Source organism: Suncus etruscus, chromosome 19 (assembly GCF_024139225.1).
Source record: "Suncus etruscus isolate mSunEtr1 chromosome 19, mSunEtr1.pri.cur, whole genome shotgun sequence".
Lineage (NCBI taxonomy): Eukaryota > Metazoa > Chordata > Mammalia > Eulipotyphla > Soricidae > Suncus > Suncus etruscus.
Genome location: NC_064866.1, coordinates 32,376,066 through 32,391,029, shown reverse-complemented (window position 1 = coordinate 32,391,029; position 14,964 = coordinate 32,376,066). Strand labels below are relative to the sequence as shown.

General features: G+C 47.4%; 2 protein-coding genes across 5 annotated transcripts in view; one reads left to right on the top strand and one right to left on the bottom strand.

The window, feature by feature from the left end:
• Positions 1–14,964, bottom strand: part of SQLE (squalene epoxidase) — a 767,303-nt gene that overhangs the window by 433,636 nt on the left and 318,703 nt on the right. The gene's annotated exons all lie outside the window — the stretch shown is intronic.
• Positions 1–14,964, top strand: part of MTSS1 (MTSS I-BAR domain containing 1) — a 152,365-nt gene that overhangs the window by 106,832 nt on the left and 30,569 nt on the right. For all 4 annotated transcript variants that reach the window (XM_049765682.1, XM_049765683.1, XM_049765684.1 and 1 more), the window contains exons 4-5: positions 13,256–13,340; positions 14,530–14,621. In XM_049765682.1, the coding sequence (XP_049621639.1) occupies positions 13,256–13,340; positions 14,530–14,621 (177 nt within the window). The remainder of the gene's footprint in view (positions 1–13,255; positions 13,341–14,529; positions 14,622–14,964) is intronic.

Here is a 14,964-nt window from a genome sequence, read left to right as displayed (position 1 = left end):
GAACAGTCCAACAGAGCTCTGACATCCCCAACCCCTGGGCTTCCCCCTCCTTTCTCATCCCCTCCTCTATTTCTACTCTCCTCTTCTCTTCCTTCCCTCCTCTCTTCTTTCCTTCCTTCACTGACCCTGTCCCTCCGTCCCCTTCCCACTCCTCGAAGAATTCTGGCCTGGCTCGTTCCAGGTTTCCTGTGTCTCTTGCAGCTTGTGGATTCTGTGTCTTCTCGGTGCTTGCTGAAGGTTCTTTAGAAAGTGGCTTTAGGGGCCTTACTGTGGAGAATTCCTTTGGCGGGCCCCTTGTCCTCCTTCATACTCAGCCCAAGTGATGGTTGTTATGGCAACCGCTGCACCAGCACAGGCATTTCTAATAGCTTCTAAGGAGATCTGAAGCTTCCCTAGATCGTTAGCAATTATCTTCTAAAAAAACATGTCCTGAATATTGTGAACACTTTAATGGGCTATGCTTCGTCCTTATTGGGGGGGGTGTTGGGGGGGTTTAGAAGTCTGTATTGTCCCCGTGATTTAAAATAAAAAACAATTTCATTCTTTTTGTTGCTTTCATTTTTTTTTCTCCTTTTATGCTATGCTCTTACATGGAAGGAAAAATCTCCAGTCAATTGTGACATAATGTCTAGCATGTATTAGATGCTCAGATATTTAATTGGGGAGAGAGCCCTGGGTTAAGGCCTTGTATATTTAAATTTTGGTCCCTCGTAGTACTCAAGCACTGCCAGGTGGGGATCAACAACCACCCCAGAAATAAATTAAAAAAATGAAAGACTGGCAGAAGAGGGCGGCATTCCTTCCTTCCCCTCTTCTTTTTTCCTCTCTCCCTTCCTTTATTTCTTTATTGAAACTTATTTATAAAGATGCTAGGGGAGAGAAATGGAGAAAGACATGTTCGAGAGGGAGAGAGAAAGAGAGAAGAGAGAGAAAGAGGAGGGAGGAGAGAGGCAAGATACATGTTGAAGGAAAACATGGGCTTGAAGAGCTCAGTCAGTGCTCACCATTGCTACCTGAGTCTCAATCCTAATGCCACTGGTAAAAGGGCAGAGAGCAGCCACTGTAAAAAAACTGTTTTTTATGACTCTTCTTTGCCCTCAGACATTGTCTGATACTCCTATGCGTGCTCCTTTCTTTCCAGTTTCACTTGCTAGCACAGGACATGGTGGTTGTTGGGGTCCATCTGACTGCTGGCCCTCGTATCCTTTGGGGCTGCAATATGGGGAACAGTCGGTCAGGACTGTTCCTGGGCCAGGGGCCCGGCCCACTGGGTTTCATCTTGCAGGGTCTCTGGTGCAGTTCTCAGGGGATTGGGGCTGGCTGTGCCACTGATGTCATAATAACCCCATCACTCACCATGGATGATGGTCTTTCACAAGTGGCCACTGCTGTGGAGCTGATAGACGCACTGGATTCAGGGCCAGAAAGTGGGTGCAGAGTTAAAGTTCTTGTCTTCCATGGAGCCGACCCCGACTCCATCCTGGGCACTGCTTATGGGCCCCTCCAGGAATGATCCCTGAGGACCACTGGGTGTGAAGGGGAAAAATAAAGAATTGAAACCCACTGGATCAAAATCTGTGTTGTCTGCATAATCCTCTATCTCCTTAATTTTGTTGTTATGGTGGATAGATTGGTATTGAGGATCTCCCAAGCAGTGTCTAGAGGGCCTGGGGGCCACTCCCAGTAATGTTTGGTCAACTGAGCTATGGGTTCAGGGCTGGGGCCTAAGATGCTCCTGTGATTTTCCAGAGTGCTTGGAGGGTCTCCAAAACCATTCATAGTGATGCTTAAGAGGTCTTGCAGTGCCAGGGCTTGAGCCTGGGCTAAGTGTGTGCAGGGTCCATACCTCATTCTGCATTGTCTTCCTGACTCAGTGCTCCATCATGACTTGTAGAATCCTGAGCACAGTGCTCTCCTGGCCTTGGTCTGCAAATAATCTGATTATTATTTTTGTTGTATCATTTATCCTTGTCTTTTAAATTTTTTTATTGTTTATTGTCTTAACTGTGAACGACCAAGTTATTGATAGTTGAATTTTGGACATGTAATGCTCTAGCACCAATGTCACCCATTGTCACTTTCCCTCCTTGAGTATCCCCCTAGCTTTTGCTCCAGTTCATCCTGGCCTGCGACCTTGACAGGCATGCTTTAAAGTTTGGTGGTTAGGACCCAGAGCGATAGCACAGTGGGTAGGGTATTTGTTTGCTTTGCATGCAACTGTCCCGGGTTTGGTCATATGTGGGATATATAGTCCCCTGAACCTGCCAGGACTGATTTCTTAGTACAGAGCCAGGAGTAATCCCTGAGTTCCACCTGGTGTGGCCCCCAAACCAGAAACTAAATAAATGAAATAAAGTTTGGTTATTATAGTTTGGACCTCATTCTTTCAGTGTTGTTGACTCTGTGCTTTGGATTTACATGACCAGTGTTCCGAGGCCCTTAACTGAACTTTAATGACAGACAGACCTTATGGGTGAGTATTAGGCTTATGATTAGACCCCTGAATCCAGGGAGTGGTTGGAGGAAGGGAACACAAACTTTTGTCTGGGAATGTATCCATCCAGTAGCTCAGCCCAGGGTCCTGAACTCATGAAAGTCACAGTGCCAACCCTCTGTCCTCCAGTACCCTGGTCTTCTGGAAACTTCCTCTTGAACTTATTTACTAATCGAGCAACATTGCTGTTTAAGCCACTCTCAGCAGTAATTGTATTTATTTATTTATTTATATATTTATTTATTTATTTATTAAACAAAAAGTGTGTTCTGGAAGATAAGAACCTGATTAGTAAAGCAGGTACAGGAGAAAGACTTTTGCTTCAAAACCTGTGACCAGCTGCTCTCTGGGCGTGTCTGATACGAAACAGCTGAATCTCACCCCACAGGGTCAGATGCTGGAAGTTTATTGTTTTGCTTTAGTGGAAGTTAAACAGAATTGGGGAAATATTTTAGGGTGAGGTTGAGGGTGGGAAGCACACATTTTTATGTTATCTTAGTTTCCTGGCATTTTCCCCACCTCTGTGGGCCTGCCTCATTCTAATCTTTTTTTTTTTTTTTTTTTTTTTGAGCTATGTTATGCTCAGGAATCATTCCTGGTAGAACTGGTGGAAGGGTTTGGGGTGTGGGAATCGAATCTGGCTCAGCCATATGCAAGGCAATCTCCAGCCGAAGATTGCTTTTTTCCAATCTCTGCCTATGAACTCAACTCTGCCATGAATTCTGCCATCTGACCTTGGGCGGGTTACAGGACATACCTCCAGGTCCTCTTTTACTCTGGACTTGAGAGAAGTGATACTGCCTTCCAGTGAAACCTCTGAAGGAATAAGCATGATTTAAAGTTAGGGAAGGGAACATCAGGGTAGTTGGGGGGAGATGAGTTTGCCAATGAGGCAGGCAGGAGGGAAAATGGGAACATTGATGGATGGAAGCAGACACTGATGAAGGGATGGGTGTTAGAAAAATATAGGCCTGAAACTCAGCCAGGAATAACTTTGTAACTCTAATTCACAGTGATTCAATAATAATAATAATAATAATAATAAATAATAATAATAATAAACTAAAGAAAATGAAATGTTCACCTAAAAAATTCCTTAAATGGGTAGGATATACTTGTTCAGTTAGAAGTATATAGCAAATATGGCAACTCCTGATTACTTGGCAAGTCCAAAGTTACATCCTGAAAGGTGATAACATCATGCAATTGGTATAGACGTGGAGATGGGGCAAAGAAGCCCCTAGAAGAATTGAAAAGTTTTTTAGACCAAGAGCACACGTGCCCCTGATTCTCTCTACTAGAAGTCTGAATGATGAACTGTCTGAGGCCTGGTGACCTGCTGAAGCAGAGTGAGAAGCAGTTAAATAGGGAGGGAGCATAGGGACCAGAAAGATAACACAGCTATAGGCTGTTTTTGCCTCCAATATGGTTGCCTGCCAGGAGTAACTAACCCCTGAGTGCTGCCGGGTGTGACCCCAAAACCAAACAACCCTTCCCCCCAAAAAGAGCATAGTATCTTAGGGCCTCCAGAGTGACTCCAATGTTTTGCATGTGGGAGCCCCAGGCTTGATTAGCAGCACTGCATGGTCCCTTTGCACCTCTGGAAATGACCCCACCCCACCAGGTAACAAACCAGGAGTAGCCCCTTAGCACTGCTGGTTGTAACTGACATTAAAGATCCCATCCCCTGGTCTAGCGAAGGGATTATTATTTGGGGAAAGATGGATGTGTAAGGCTTTCCTTTGCCTCCTAAGACTCTGTGGCCCAGTTCTGCCACCCCATTCATCAGGCTGGGAGACCCGCAGCTGTAGGCCCCTCTCTTCTCCCTACGGTTCTATAACACGAGCTAAGAAAGCACAATGTGGTCTGGCACGCTGGGTCCATGTCTGCTTGGCTGGTGCAGGCTGGCATTGAGCCTGCCACAGTGGGACTACCTCACTTTCCTTTTCAGTTGACAGACTGTGGCAGTGAGTATTCCTGTGGCAGATGTACTTCCCAGGGATGCCTGGAGGAGAATGTCCTGTCCGAGACAAAGGCAGGGTCCCTATTGTGTGGGGAAGGGGAATGCGTCTATCTGCTCAGGGTGTGATGGTGTTTATCCCACTTTCCCCTTTCGCTTTGCCTTTAAAACAGCAACGAAAAGGAATATTGATGCCTGTAACTGCCAGGACTAGACCGTGCCAGAATCCCGTGTGTGTTGTGCTGGTCTGACGCTGGCAGATGGTGGAAGACTGCGTGTGGTGATGTCCCTCTGCTCTAGAAGTTATGGTGCTCTAGGAAAAGGTGGGGCCGGGTTGGGCCTAGAGACTAGCTAGGAACAGTGCAGTATCCTCTCACCTCTCCAAGGGGCACTGTGGTCTCCCCAGACTCAGAGGCCTGCTTGCATTTACTGTTTAGCCTGACTATCTCCACCAGCCTGGCTGCAAGGCCCATAGCATCGTGGCCATGTCCATAGTAGTTTTGAGCTGAAAATTCCTATTTGGCAGTCCCTGCCCTGAAGATGGGAGTTTGGTGGTGAAGGATTGAAGCCTTCTTGGACAGGAGCAGGAATGACTTCAGGACTTAGAAGATCTGGTGTGGGAGGCATTTGGCTCACACCCAATGGTGCTCAAAGGCTCACTGCTGCTTAGGAGTGACACTTGGTGGTAGTCGGAGGGTGGTGCGCAATGGATATAAGCTGGCTCAGCCACGTACAAGGCAAGTACCACTTCTTCAGCCTCTATCTTGGAAGATCTTTAAAGTTGGGTTGTTAGCTTTTTTTAAAATAGACTCTTCAGTAAGGCGTTTGCCTTGCATGCAGAAGGTCGGTGGTTCGAATCCCAGCATCCCATATGGTCCCCTGAGCCTGCCAGGAGCGATTTTTGAGCATAGAGCCAGGAGTAACCACTGAGTGCTGCCAGGTGTGACCCAAAAAACAAAATCAATAAATAAATAAGTAAAAATAAAATACACTCTTTAGGGGCCAGAGAGATAGCATGAAGGTAAGGTGTTTGCTTGCATGCAGAAGGATGGTGGTTCGAATCCCAGCATCCCATACGGTTCCCCAAGCCTGCCAGGAGCAACTTCTGAGCGTAGAGCCAGGAGTAACCCCTGAGCGCTGCTGGGTGTGACCCCAAACAAAAAAATTAAAATACACTTTATCCTTTGCAAGCCCACCAAAAAGGGAGAGGAGATTCTGCCTCTGTATGGATTCAAACAAAACTGAGTTCTTCTCTGATGTTTGTTTCCTTGAAATAAAATCGTTTGCTGCAGGCGCATGTCCATCATTGGATTAGCATCTGCACATGTGTTTGGAAAGTCTTTGGAGCCTACATGGGGATGGGTTTGGATGTTGTTCAGGATTAAAGTGGGCCCAGTGTCCTCCAAGAGGAGACCCAGTTTAGGTGACCAGTGGTCCAAGATCTGTAGCCAGGAGTTGCTAATGCTCTCCCCACCCAGATTCCCAACACACAGGACAGGATGGCCCAGATACCAGATACTGCCCTCTCTCTGTCCCTCTGTGTTCAAGGGTAAAACAGAAACGACGATGAAGCCAAAAGCGGCATGGTCTGTTAATATGACGTTGATATCCAGAGTGACTTCTTTGACCATAAATGAGAATGATGCCCCCTCCAAAGGGGACCAGCTGCCTCACAGGCAACCCCCTCCCCTGAATAATACAGATGTGTTGCTCAGAATGAGAGCATGGACAGTACATGCTCTCTGCTAATGGCAGTGAGAGTGTGAAGCCAGCAGCCTGTAGCTGTTTTAGCACATTTGGAGCTTTCACCCCTAAAATGCACTTCTTTCCTGTACAACCCTGGGGCAGGGGAGGCCTTTACTATAGTTCAGTACTTAGACCATGGAAGCAACTTTTTTGATTCTGCCTTTTCTCCTGCATCGTGGCTGCCTTGAGACTATAGATACTCTGACATGGGGGGTAGGGGAGGGGGGGGATGAAGGGTGTGATCTAATCAATCTTGGAAGTGGAGGAAAGATCTACTTCCCACAAAGCACAGTGTGAAGGTAGCTGCTTTGCATGTGGCAACCTGTTTCTGTCACCAGAATGCCATCACTGTGGCCCAGCTCAGGCCCAACACTACCCTGGCTGGACAGGAATCCCTGGTGGGGTCCCCAGGCCCCATAAGCACTTCTTGAGATACCTCCCCAAAGATCGACTTTTTAGAACCTCAAGCCAATGTTTCCACTGCCAGCTCTGGCCCAGCTGGTCCCTCTGCGGGGGGGGGGGGGGGGGGCAAAAGGGGCGTCACGTACTCTCCATTGATCTCTTGGCTTATTGGATGGACTGTAGGAGTCAACCAGGTGACATATTTGTAACATGACCTCCTGGACTGAGTACATGGGTCAAGTGTGTTTCTGTAAACAGAATTGGAGCCGGAGAGGGGTTTATGGTTGAGCCAGGCATTGAAAACGGAACTGTTGAGTCAGATAGTACATTGACATTGGGGCAGGTAGGGCACAGGCCTTGCACATGGACAACCTGGCTTGATCCCCTCCACCCCATATACATTCCCAAGACTGACTAGGAATGAAGTCTCAGTTTAGAGCTAAGAGTAAGCCTTGAGCATGCTGGGTATGGCCCCAAAGTCAAAACAAAATTTCTTTTTTAAATAAAATAAAACTCTTTTTTTTTTTTTTTCCTGATGACACCATTAGGCTGGAGAATGGAAGAATCTGGAACAAAAGGGGCCCCTTTCCCAGCTTCCGCACGAAGTTTGTCCTTGTAGGGGGAGGGGGCTAGGTTTGGGAGCACACTGGTGGTGCTCAAGGTTTCCTCCTGACTACTCAGGGATCACTCTTGGCAGGCTCAGGGATGCAAGGCAAGTGCCCTTCCCCTCAACTCTCACTCTGGCTCTTCTTCCTGGGGTTGAGACTCACCTGTGTGCAGAGCTGTTTGGCCAGGTGGAAGGTTGGTCCCCAGGCAGCTCCCAAGCTGGAAGGTGGTGACCCAGGACTGCTCACTCATGCAGCCAGAGCAGCAGCTGATGCTTACCTTTGTGATGCGGGTCACCTCTGTGATGTGGCACTGTGATGAAGGGCTCCAGCTGGCCTCTGAGGGGAAATGTCACCTGACATGGCATGGCTCCTGGGCTTTGAGCTGGAGGAAGACAGACTACAGTATACACAGGCATGCCTTGTCCACCTTCCACTGGATGATGCATGTGGGACATGTCAGAGTCACGAAGCCTCACGAAACATCGGCAGGCTTGGAGACTCCTGGAGTCTGGGTGTCATTGTGGGCTCCTGTAGCTTTTGGCGAGGACCTGCAACTAAATCAGAGAGCTGTGCTTTGAACCCACACATGCCGCTGCCATCCTCAGCTCATCCCTCTTCCTCCTCATCCTCCTTTTGATTCGGGGAGTGGCAAGGAACTGGTGCTAATCTCCATCCGCTCTAGAGAAGCATTTCTGCTGACAGGGACGCCTGTGACTTTTAGTCCCCCACCACTCTACCTGTCTCCCAAGGATGGGATGAGCAGGAGAGTTGGGGGTTGTGCGTCATGCAGTGAGAAGGAAGTCGGTGACCTCAGCATGCAAGATGGGATGTGAGTGAAGCCAGGTACATTTTGGAGAATATTCTCTGGAAGACATACCCCCAAAAGACCTACATTCACATTTCTTGGTGCCTTTTTCTCAGAAACCACACTCCACCCTCTCATATGCTCCTCTAGGATGTTCTGGAGGACCAGGCACTACTTGCTTCGCTATTCAACCAACCCCACCCAGTGGTTCAGTGCTAGGGCTGAAGGATGCTCAACCACCTGTGAGGTGGTTGGGATTGTTTGGTTCAGGCTCAGACTTGGCTGCCAATACATGCAAAGTACCCTGGTCAGTACTCCCACCTGGCCCTTCTAGGTCTGTGTATATGGTTGAGGTAGGGAATGGTGATGTTTACAGGGATGACTTCTGACTGTTCAGGGATCACTCTTGGTGGTGTCCTTGAGGGGACCATCTCGGGTGCCATGGGTTGAACCAAGATCTGGAACATGCAAATCAAGTGCCCTTTGTAAGTATGGGTGGGGGTCAATCATCCCCAGCTGTGCTCTGAGCTTACGCTTGGCCTTGCTCAGTCATCACTCCTGTTCGTGCTTGGGAGATAATATACAGTGCTGGAGATTGAACAGAAGTCGTGCATACAAAGCAAGTACCTTAGTCCATCTATTATCCTCTTGGACTCAAAGGTTTTGAAGATGGATGGTTTTGAAGATAGGTGAAAGGGGCTCAAGTCAAGGTAAACGTCACCTCTAGGAACTAGAAAATTCAGGGAAATGGATTCTTCCCCAGAGATTTCAGAAGGAACTGATTTAGGAGACTGCCTGACTTCTGGAACTATGGGATGAGAAATTTCGTAGGCAGCAATAGGAATGAAGATCCAAGTTTCTGTTGACCTTGAATCAGTACATTGTTGATAAGATTCCTAATACTCTTCTGTTTATTTTAAAGTTTCTGTGATGGGCTGGAGAGATAGCACAGCAAGGGTGTTGGTTACCCCAGCCTGCCAGAAGTGATTTGTGAGTGCAGAGCCAGGAGTGACCCCTGTGCACTGATGGGTGGTGTGGCCCCAAAACCAACCAATCAATAAATAAAGTTAAAAAAAAGTTTCTGTGACATGTGTATAGAAGACATGCTGCATTCACAGATACATGTGTATTTATGGATTATACCAGAGACAGTCGGTATTCAGGGCTCCCTTAGAAAATAGCCACCCTTGAACTTCGTTCTCTGAGTGAGGAAGGCACCTCCCGGACTCCACACCCGTGCCACACACTGTGACTCGGCCAGTCCTTCCTCAACAAACTGGTCACACTCAGCTGGTCCGTGTTCTTCCTGTCAAGCCAGAGCTTGTCCAGATGTCTGCTGCGAAAGCCTGTTTCCTCTGGAGCTTTTTCAAACCTGCTGATGTTTTGTGCTTTTAAGTTGTGGCAAAGGTCAGGGAGAGCTTCAGCCCTTGTTAAAGCACACCCACAGGGAGAGCTATTTTAGGGGGCCCCTTGTTGCTGAGGTCAGTGCTGAGTCGAACTTAGGGAGGAGTCCCTGGGTCCTCTGTGGAAGTCATCAGCTGGGATCTGTCCTCTTGCTGCAGGGAGCATTTCTCTGCAGCCCTTATTTCCTCTCCATGTGGGGCTTCGTGTACCAGCAGGCTCAGGCTGTTTCGGATCTCTCCTTCCCTCATCTCTTCTGGGGAAACCTGGGTAGCCAGCAGTGGGCAGTATCAGGGAAAGGGACAGTGGATAATGGCTCCCAGAGCTGGGGAAGGAGCTGAGCGTGGAAGGGTTTTTTTTTCCCCCCTCACTATAGAATTCTGAGAGAATGGATGACTCATCCCCACCTGTGTGTCCCTTTGTACAATTCCGGGTACAGAAGTCAGATTTTGAGAGCTGGCCTAGTAAAACCCATAGAAATGGTAGATAAGAAGTCTTTGGAATGTTCTATTGTCTCAGCCCATTTCTGTCTTCCTTTGTCTGCGCACTGTAAACTGAGTACATATACTCTGAAGCCTCCGGCTAGATTTGGAAGGTCACGTACAGGATGATCTCAGATAAATTAGGGGGTCACATATCTCTAAAATAAGGGTTGTTGAAGAGCCCAAATGTTACTCTGGGGTTACTCCTGGCTCTGTGCTCAGAAAATACACCTGGCGGTGCTCTAGGGGCCATCTGGGATGTTGGGGATTGGACCCAGGTCAAGCAAATGCAAGGCGAATGCTCTCCTCACTGTGCTGATACTCCCATTCTCCCTAGGACATCTTGACAGGCTGGGAGCACAGGCGTTGCTATGTAGGAGTCCATGCTCCAGCTCCACTACTGCCTGGTCCCCGAGCACTGGACTGAGAGTAGCTCCTGAACTTTGCTGGGTGTGGACATCCCTCTGGATAAATTAAATGGGAAGATCAAGCTTCCCAGTGCAACTAAGGCATGCTTCAGAGCTTACAAAAGACCCTGTGTTCCAAGACCCTCTTCCTGAGTTAGCAAACTACCCTTTTTCCTATGATAAAATGTGTCTTTGGCTGGTGTGTGCTTAGCTGCTTATATTGTACCGCCATAACTCTGTGCTATGTGCTCTTGACCCATTCACTCTTAGTGGGATTTTGTTTTCAGTACTAAGGTAAAACATTTCGAGAAGTGCCCTACCAGGTGACGATTTTTACTCTTGCCCTAAATATTGTCCTTCGGTTAGGTTTTTGGGCCAGATAGGATACAGTTTAAAGGGTCTGTTTTTGTTGTGGGGGTTGTTGTTGTTTTGATAGGCTGCCCGGTTTTCTCCAGAAAAGTGCTAATTTATTCCCCTCCTAGCAGTAAGAGCCTGCACCAGTTTCCTTGTGTGGCCAGGTTATTAACTTTTAATCAAATGAACGCCCAGGAAAAGTAGGAGATATTTCCCTGGAGATCAGTGTTCCTTCTTGCTTCAAGCAATAAAAGCTGAAGAACCTGAAGAGGGCCCAGAGGGGCCTCCGCGGGCGTGAGCACAGTTCCCCCTGCTGGCTTCCCTGGAGAGCTGCATGAGTGATGGCGGCCCATGAAGCGAAGGTAGCAGCTACTGCCCGCCACACAGGGGCAACTTTTTACCCATACTTAGGACTCTTGATAGAGTCTCAGCTGACCTTTAGTTTTTGTTCCGGTTTTAAATAATATACAGCTGTTCTCAACACGGGGGAAGATTTGTTCATTTAGTTCTGTCAGCAGATGTTTGAGGATGCTGGAAATTAGGGCCTGTTACTGAATGTTATTTAGTAGGAGGTTGTGATAAAGAATTGTCTGGGACCATAGAGATAGCACAGTGGGAGGGCATTTGCCTTGCACGCAGCCAATCCAGGATGGATGATGGTTCGAATCCCAGCATCCCAAATGGTCACCATACTTGCCAGGGCCAATTTTGTTGTTGTTGTGCTTTTTGGGGGGGGGGCAACGCTCAGGGGTTACTCCTGGCTCTACACTCAGAAATAACCCCTGGCAGGCTCGGGGAACCATATGGGATGCCGGGATTCGAACCACAGTCCTTCTGCATGCAAGGCAAATGCCCTATCTCCATGCTATCTCTCCAACCCAGCCAGGGGCAGTTTTTGAGCACAGAGCCAGGAGTAACCCCTGAGCACACCGGGTGTAACCCAACCCCCCCCAAAAACAAACAAACAAAAAAGAATTGTCTGGTCCCTTAGTTGAAGGTGTCAAGTTGAGAATTTGAGTCAGGAGACTTACTCTGAGCTGTCATCACCTTTAAGATTAAAAAGAAATATTCTGCATATTGGGGTCTGTCTTACAATATCTCTGTCAATGTTAATATATAGTAAAATGTCATTTTAAAGTTAAGAATCTAATCTGTTTGTTTTGCAGGTTAAATGGGGAATGTGGGCAACAAAATAGCATTCATTAGCATTTCTAGAGGAAAATAGAGGGAAAGATAAGATCTGTAGTCCTCACAAATGCTCATAAGGGAGGGAACCTTTTTCCTGTTAGCTTGACTTGGTTCAACCCCCTTATATTCCTGCAGCTTTACCCGCAAAGGCCTGTATGTTAAAAATAGTGCTTTATTTGCCACCCCCGCCCCCGCCCCTGTGTTTTCATTGCATTTACCCCCATGCTTTTGAAAGCTCTGGACAGAATTTACCAGCTATGGTTGCAATTTGCTCCTCCCTCCCCGAGCCCAAGTAAATGCTGATTCAAGCGTTGTTTCCAAGAGGAAGAAGGAAGGAGACTTCAGAAATAATCTTGGAAAAAAGGGTGTGCACCAGAGTGAAAAGTATGACAAGGATTTTGAGGCAAGATCAGACTGAAATCACAACTCACTTGGACATTTGCTGAGCTTGAAAATCTCTTTCACTGCTGTTACCCAAGTCCATGAAAGAGATTTCCTTATTTCATTTTGCTTTTTATCTTGTCTAGTTCCAGAATGCCTTATATTCTGGAACATGCGCCTTGGAACAGTGAGCTAGAGAGACCTTTTTAGCTGATCTGAATACCACTAAGAGGTTTATTGTTTCAGAAGTGGGAATGTATTGGAGATACTCTTTCGTTCCTCTGTCTTGAGCAGCATATTTCAGACCACTCGCTCACTGGTCATGCCTTAGTAGTATGCTGTGAAATCAATTTCTCTCTCAGTAGTATTTAAAAGAAATCACATAGGATTATCTAGCAAAGGTGGCTTTCAATTTAGGGATTCTGTAGCGTTCTGTCACCATTTCTGTATATGTTTGCGCGCGCGCGCGTGTGTGTGTGTGTGTGTGTGTGTGTGTGTGTGTGTGTGTGTATGTGTGTATCTATGTGTGGTGTTAGCTATCTCAAAGCAGTAACTTGGGTTTTAGAATATGGTAAAATTTAGTTTGTTTTTTGGTTTGGGCACCAATCTGGCTGTATTCAAGGCTGGTTCTGTGCTCAAGAATAACTCGTGGTGGTGCTCAAGGTGCCAGGGATAGAAACCTGGGTCAGCAGCATGTAAGGCAAAGGCCCTATGTGCTGTACTATCTATCTTCCCAGCCATTGTTTTGTTTTGTTTTGTTTTTGATTTTGGTTTTGGATCATACCTGGCAGTGCTCAGGGGCTACTCCTGGCTCTACACTCAGAAATCGCTCCTGGCAGGTTTGGGGGACCATATGGGATACCAGGATTCAAACCACCACCCTTTTGCATTCAAGGCAATCAATAGCCTTACCTCCATGCTATCTCTCTGGCCCCTCATTGTTTGTTTTAATGCTTTCATTTTCTAAGGTGTTAATGCTTCTTGTTGGTTCCCTGTTCCTCACGGTGGCCTCTCTTGCTTTTTTCAGGTGGCACCCGGGAGATCGGCTCTGCTCTGACCAGGATGTGCATGAGGCATAGAAGCATAGAGGCCAAGCTGAGGCAGTTCTCCAGGTGAGAATCAGTTACACCCCCACTTGTTGCATTTTAGGCTCTGCCACCTGAGACTTTGGGAGATGGCTCCATGCACTTGCACAGTGGCTAATCACCAGTGCTGGCTGTGGGTATAGGAAGCCTGAAAACCACGGGTCCTACTGCCTTAGCTTCCAGTGCTGATGTGTGGACTGTCAGATGAGCCAGGTGCTGATTTGCAGATGTAAAAAGATCCAAGGGGGCTCGGAGAGATAGCACAGCGGCGTTTGCCTTGCAAGCAGCCAATCCAGGACCAAAGGTGGTTGGTTCGAATCCCGGTGTTCCATATGGTCCCCTGTGCCTGCCAGGAACTATTTCTGAGCAGACAGCCAGGAGTAACCCCTGAGCAATGCCCGGTGTGGCCCAAAAACCAAAAAAAAAAAAAAAAGATCCAAGAATAACTTAGTGCATAGGGTACTTACCTTGCACATGGCTGATCTAGGTTCTATGCCTTGCACCCTATGCAGAGAGTTAGGAGTGATCCCTGTGTTCTGCACATTATTTTGGTGTGGCCAAAATACAAAAGAAAAAAATGGGGGGAAAATGGTTTAAGAATGCTGGGTTAGCATATATGCTTTGTATGCAGGAGACGTGGGTTTGATTCTTTTTTGTGTGTGTGTGTGTGTGTGTGTGTGTGTGTGTGTGTGTGTGTGTGTGTGTGGTTTTTAGGTCACACCCGGCAGTGCTCAGGGGTTATTCCTAGCAGGCACGGGGGACCATATGGAACGCTGGGATTCGAACTGATGACCTTCTGCATGAAAGGCAAACGTCTTACCTCCAAGCTATCTCTCTGGCCCCTGGGTTTGATTCTTGCAGTGAAAGATTCTCTGGTCTCCTGAGCAGAATGTATTTGGGAGAATGCGGCTTCTCCCAAACAGGAAAAAAATAAAAAATAACAGCCCCTCACCTGTTGGGCACCCATTGACTCTCTGCTGTGTGTATTAGAGCCTGGTCTACTTGTACTGTCCAGATTTTAGGGTTTTCTCAGTGCCCCCTATACCCACTCAGGCTGTCCTATGCTAACCTCTGGTCCCCATCCTTATTGGGGACCCTTAGAGCTGCTGTCTGAAACTTTGACTGGTGCCCAACTCTCCTGGCTGCCTTACTTCTGGCACTCTTGTCGACAGACTATCTCTAATTTCTCCTTCTCTTTCTTTCTCTTTTGTTGAAGTGCATTAATTGACTGTCTGATAAACCCACTTCAAGAACAGATGGAAGAATGGAAGAAAGTGGCCAATCAGCTGGATAAAGACCACGCAAAAGGTATGGATGTGATGCTGGGGCCTAGGCTGGAGTCACAGGTTGGCTCCTGAACCACCCGCTCAGTTGGCACCTCTCCCAGTGGGGGATGCAGTGTTGGAGAAAGGAGCGGTCGTGGACGGTCCCATTGCAGTATTAGGTGTTGTTTTGGGTATGAGGTTTCAAATCAGCCACAAAAACTTAATGCCCTCTTGGCATTGATTATGACCAACCTGAACTAAAGGTGAATTATAATGGCGAATCCACACGCCCAAGATTCAAACAGAAAGCATCTTGGCATAGTTTCAGATCTGAACCTCTTAAGAGGAGAGACCAGCCTTCTGTGTCCTGCTCAGAGTTGGCCAGA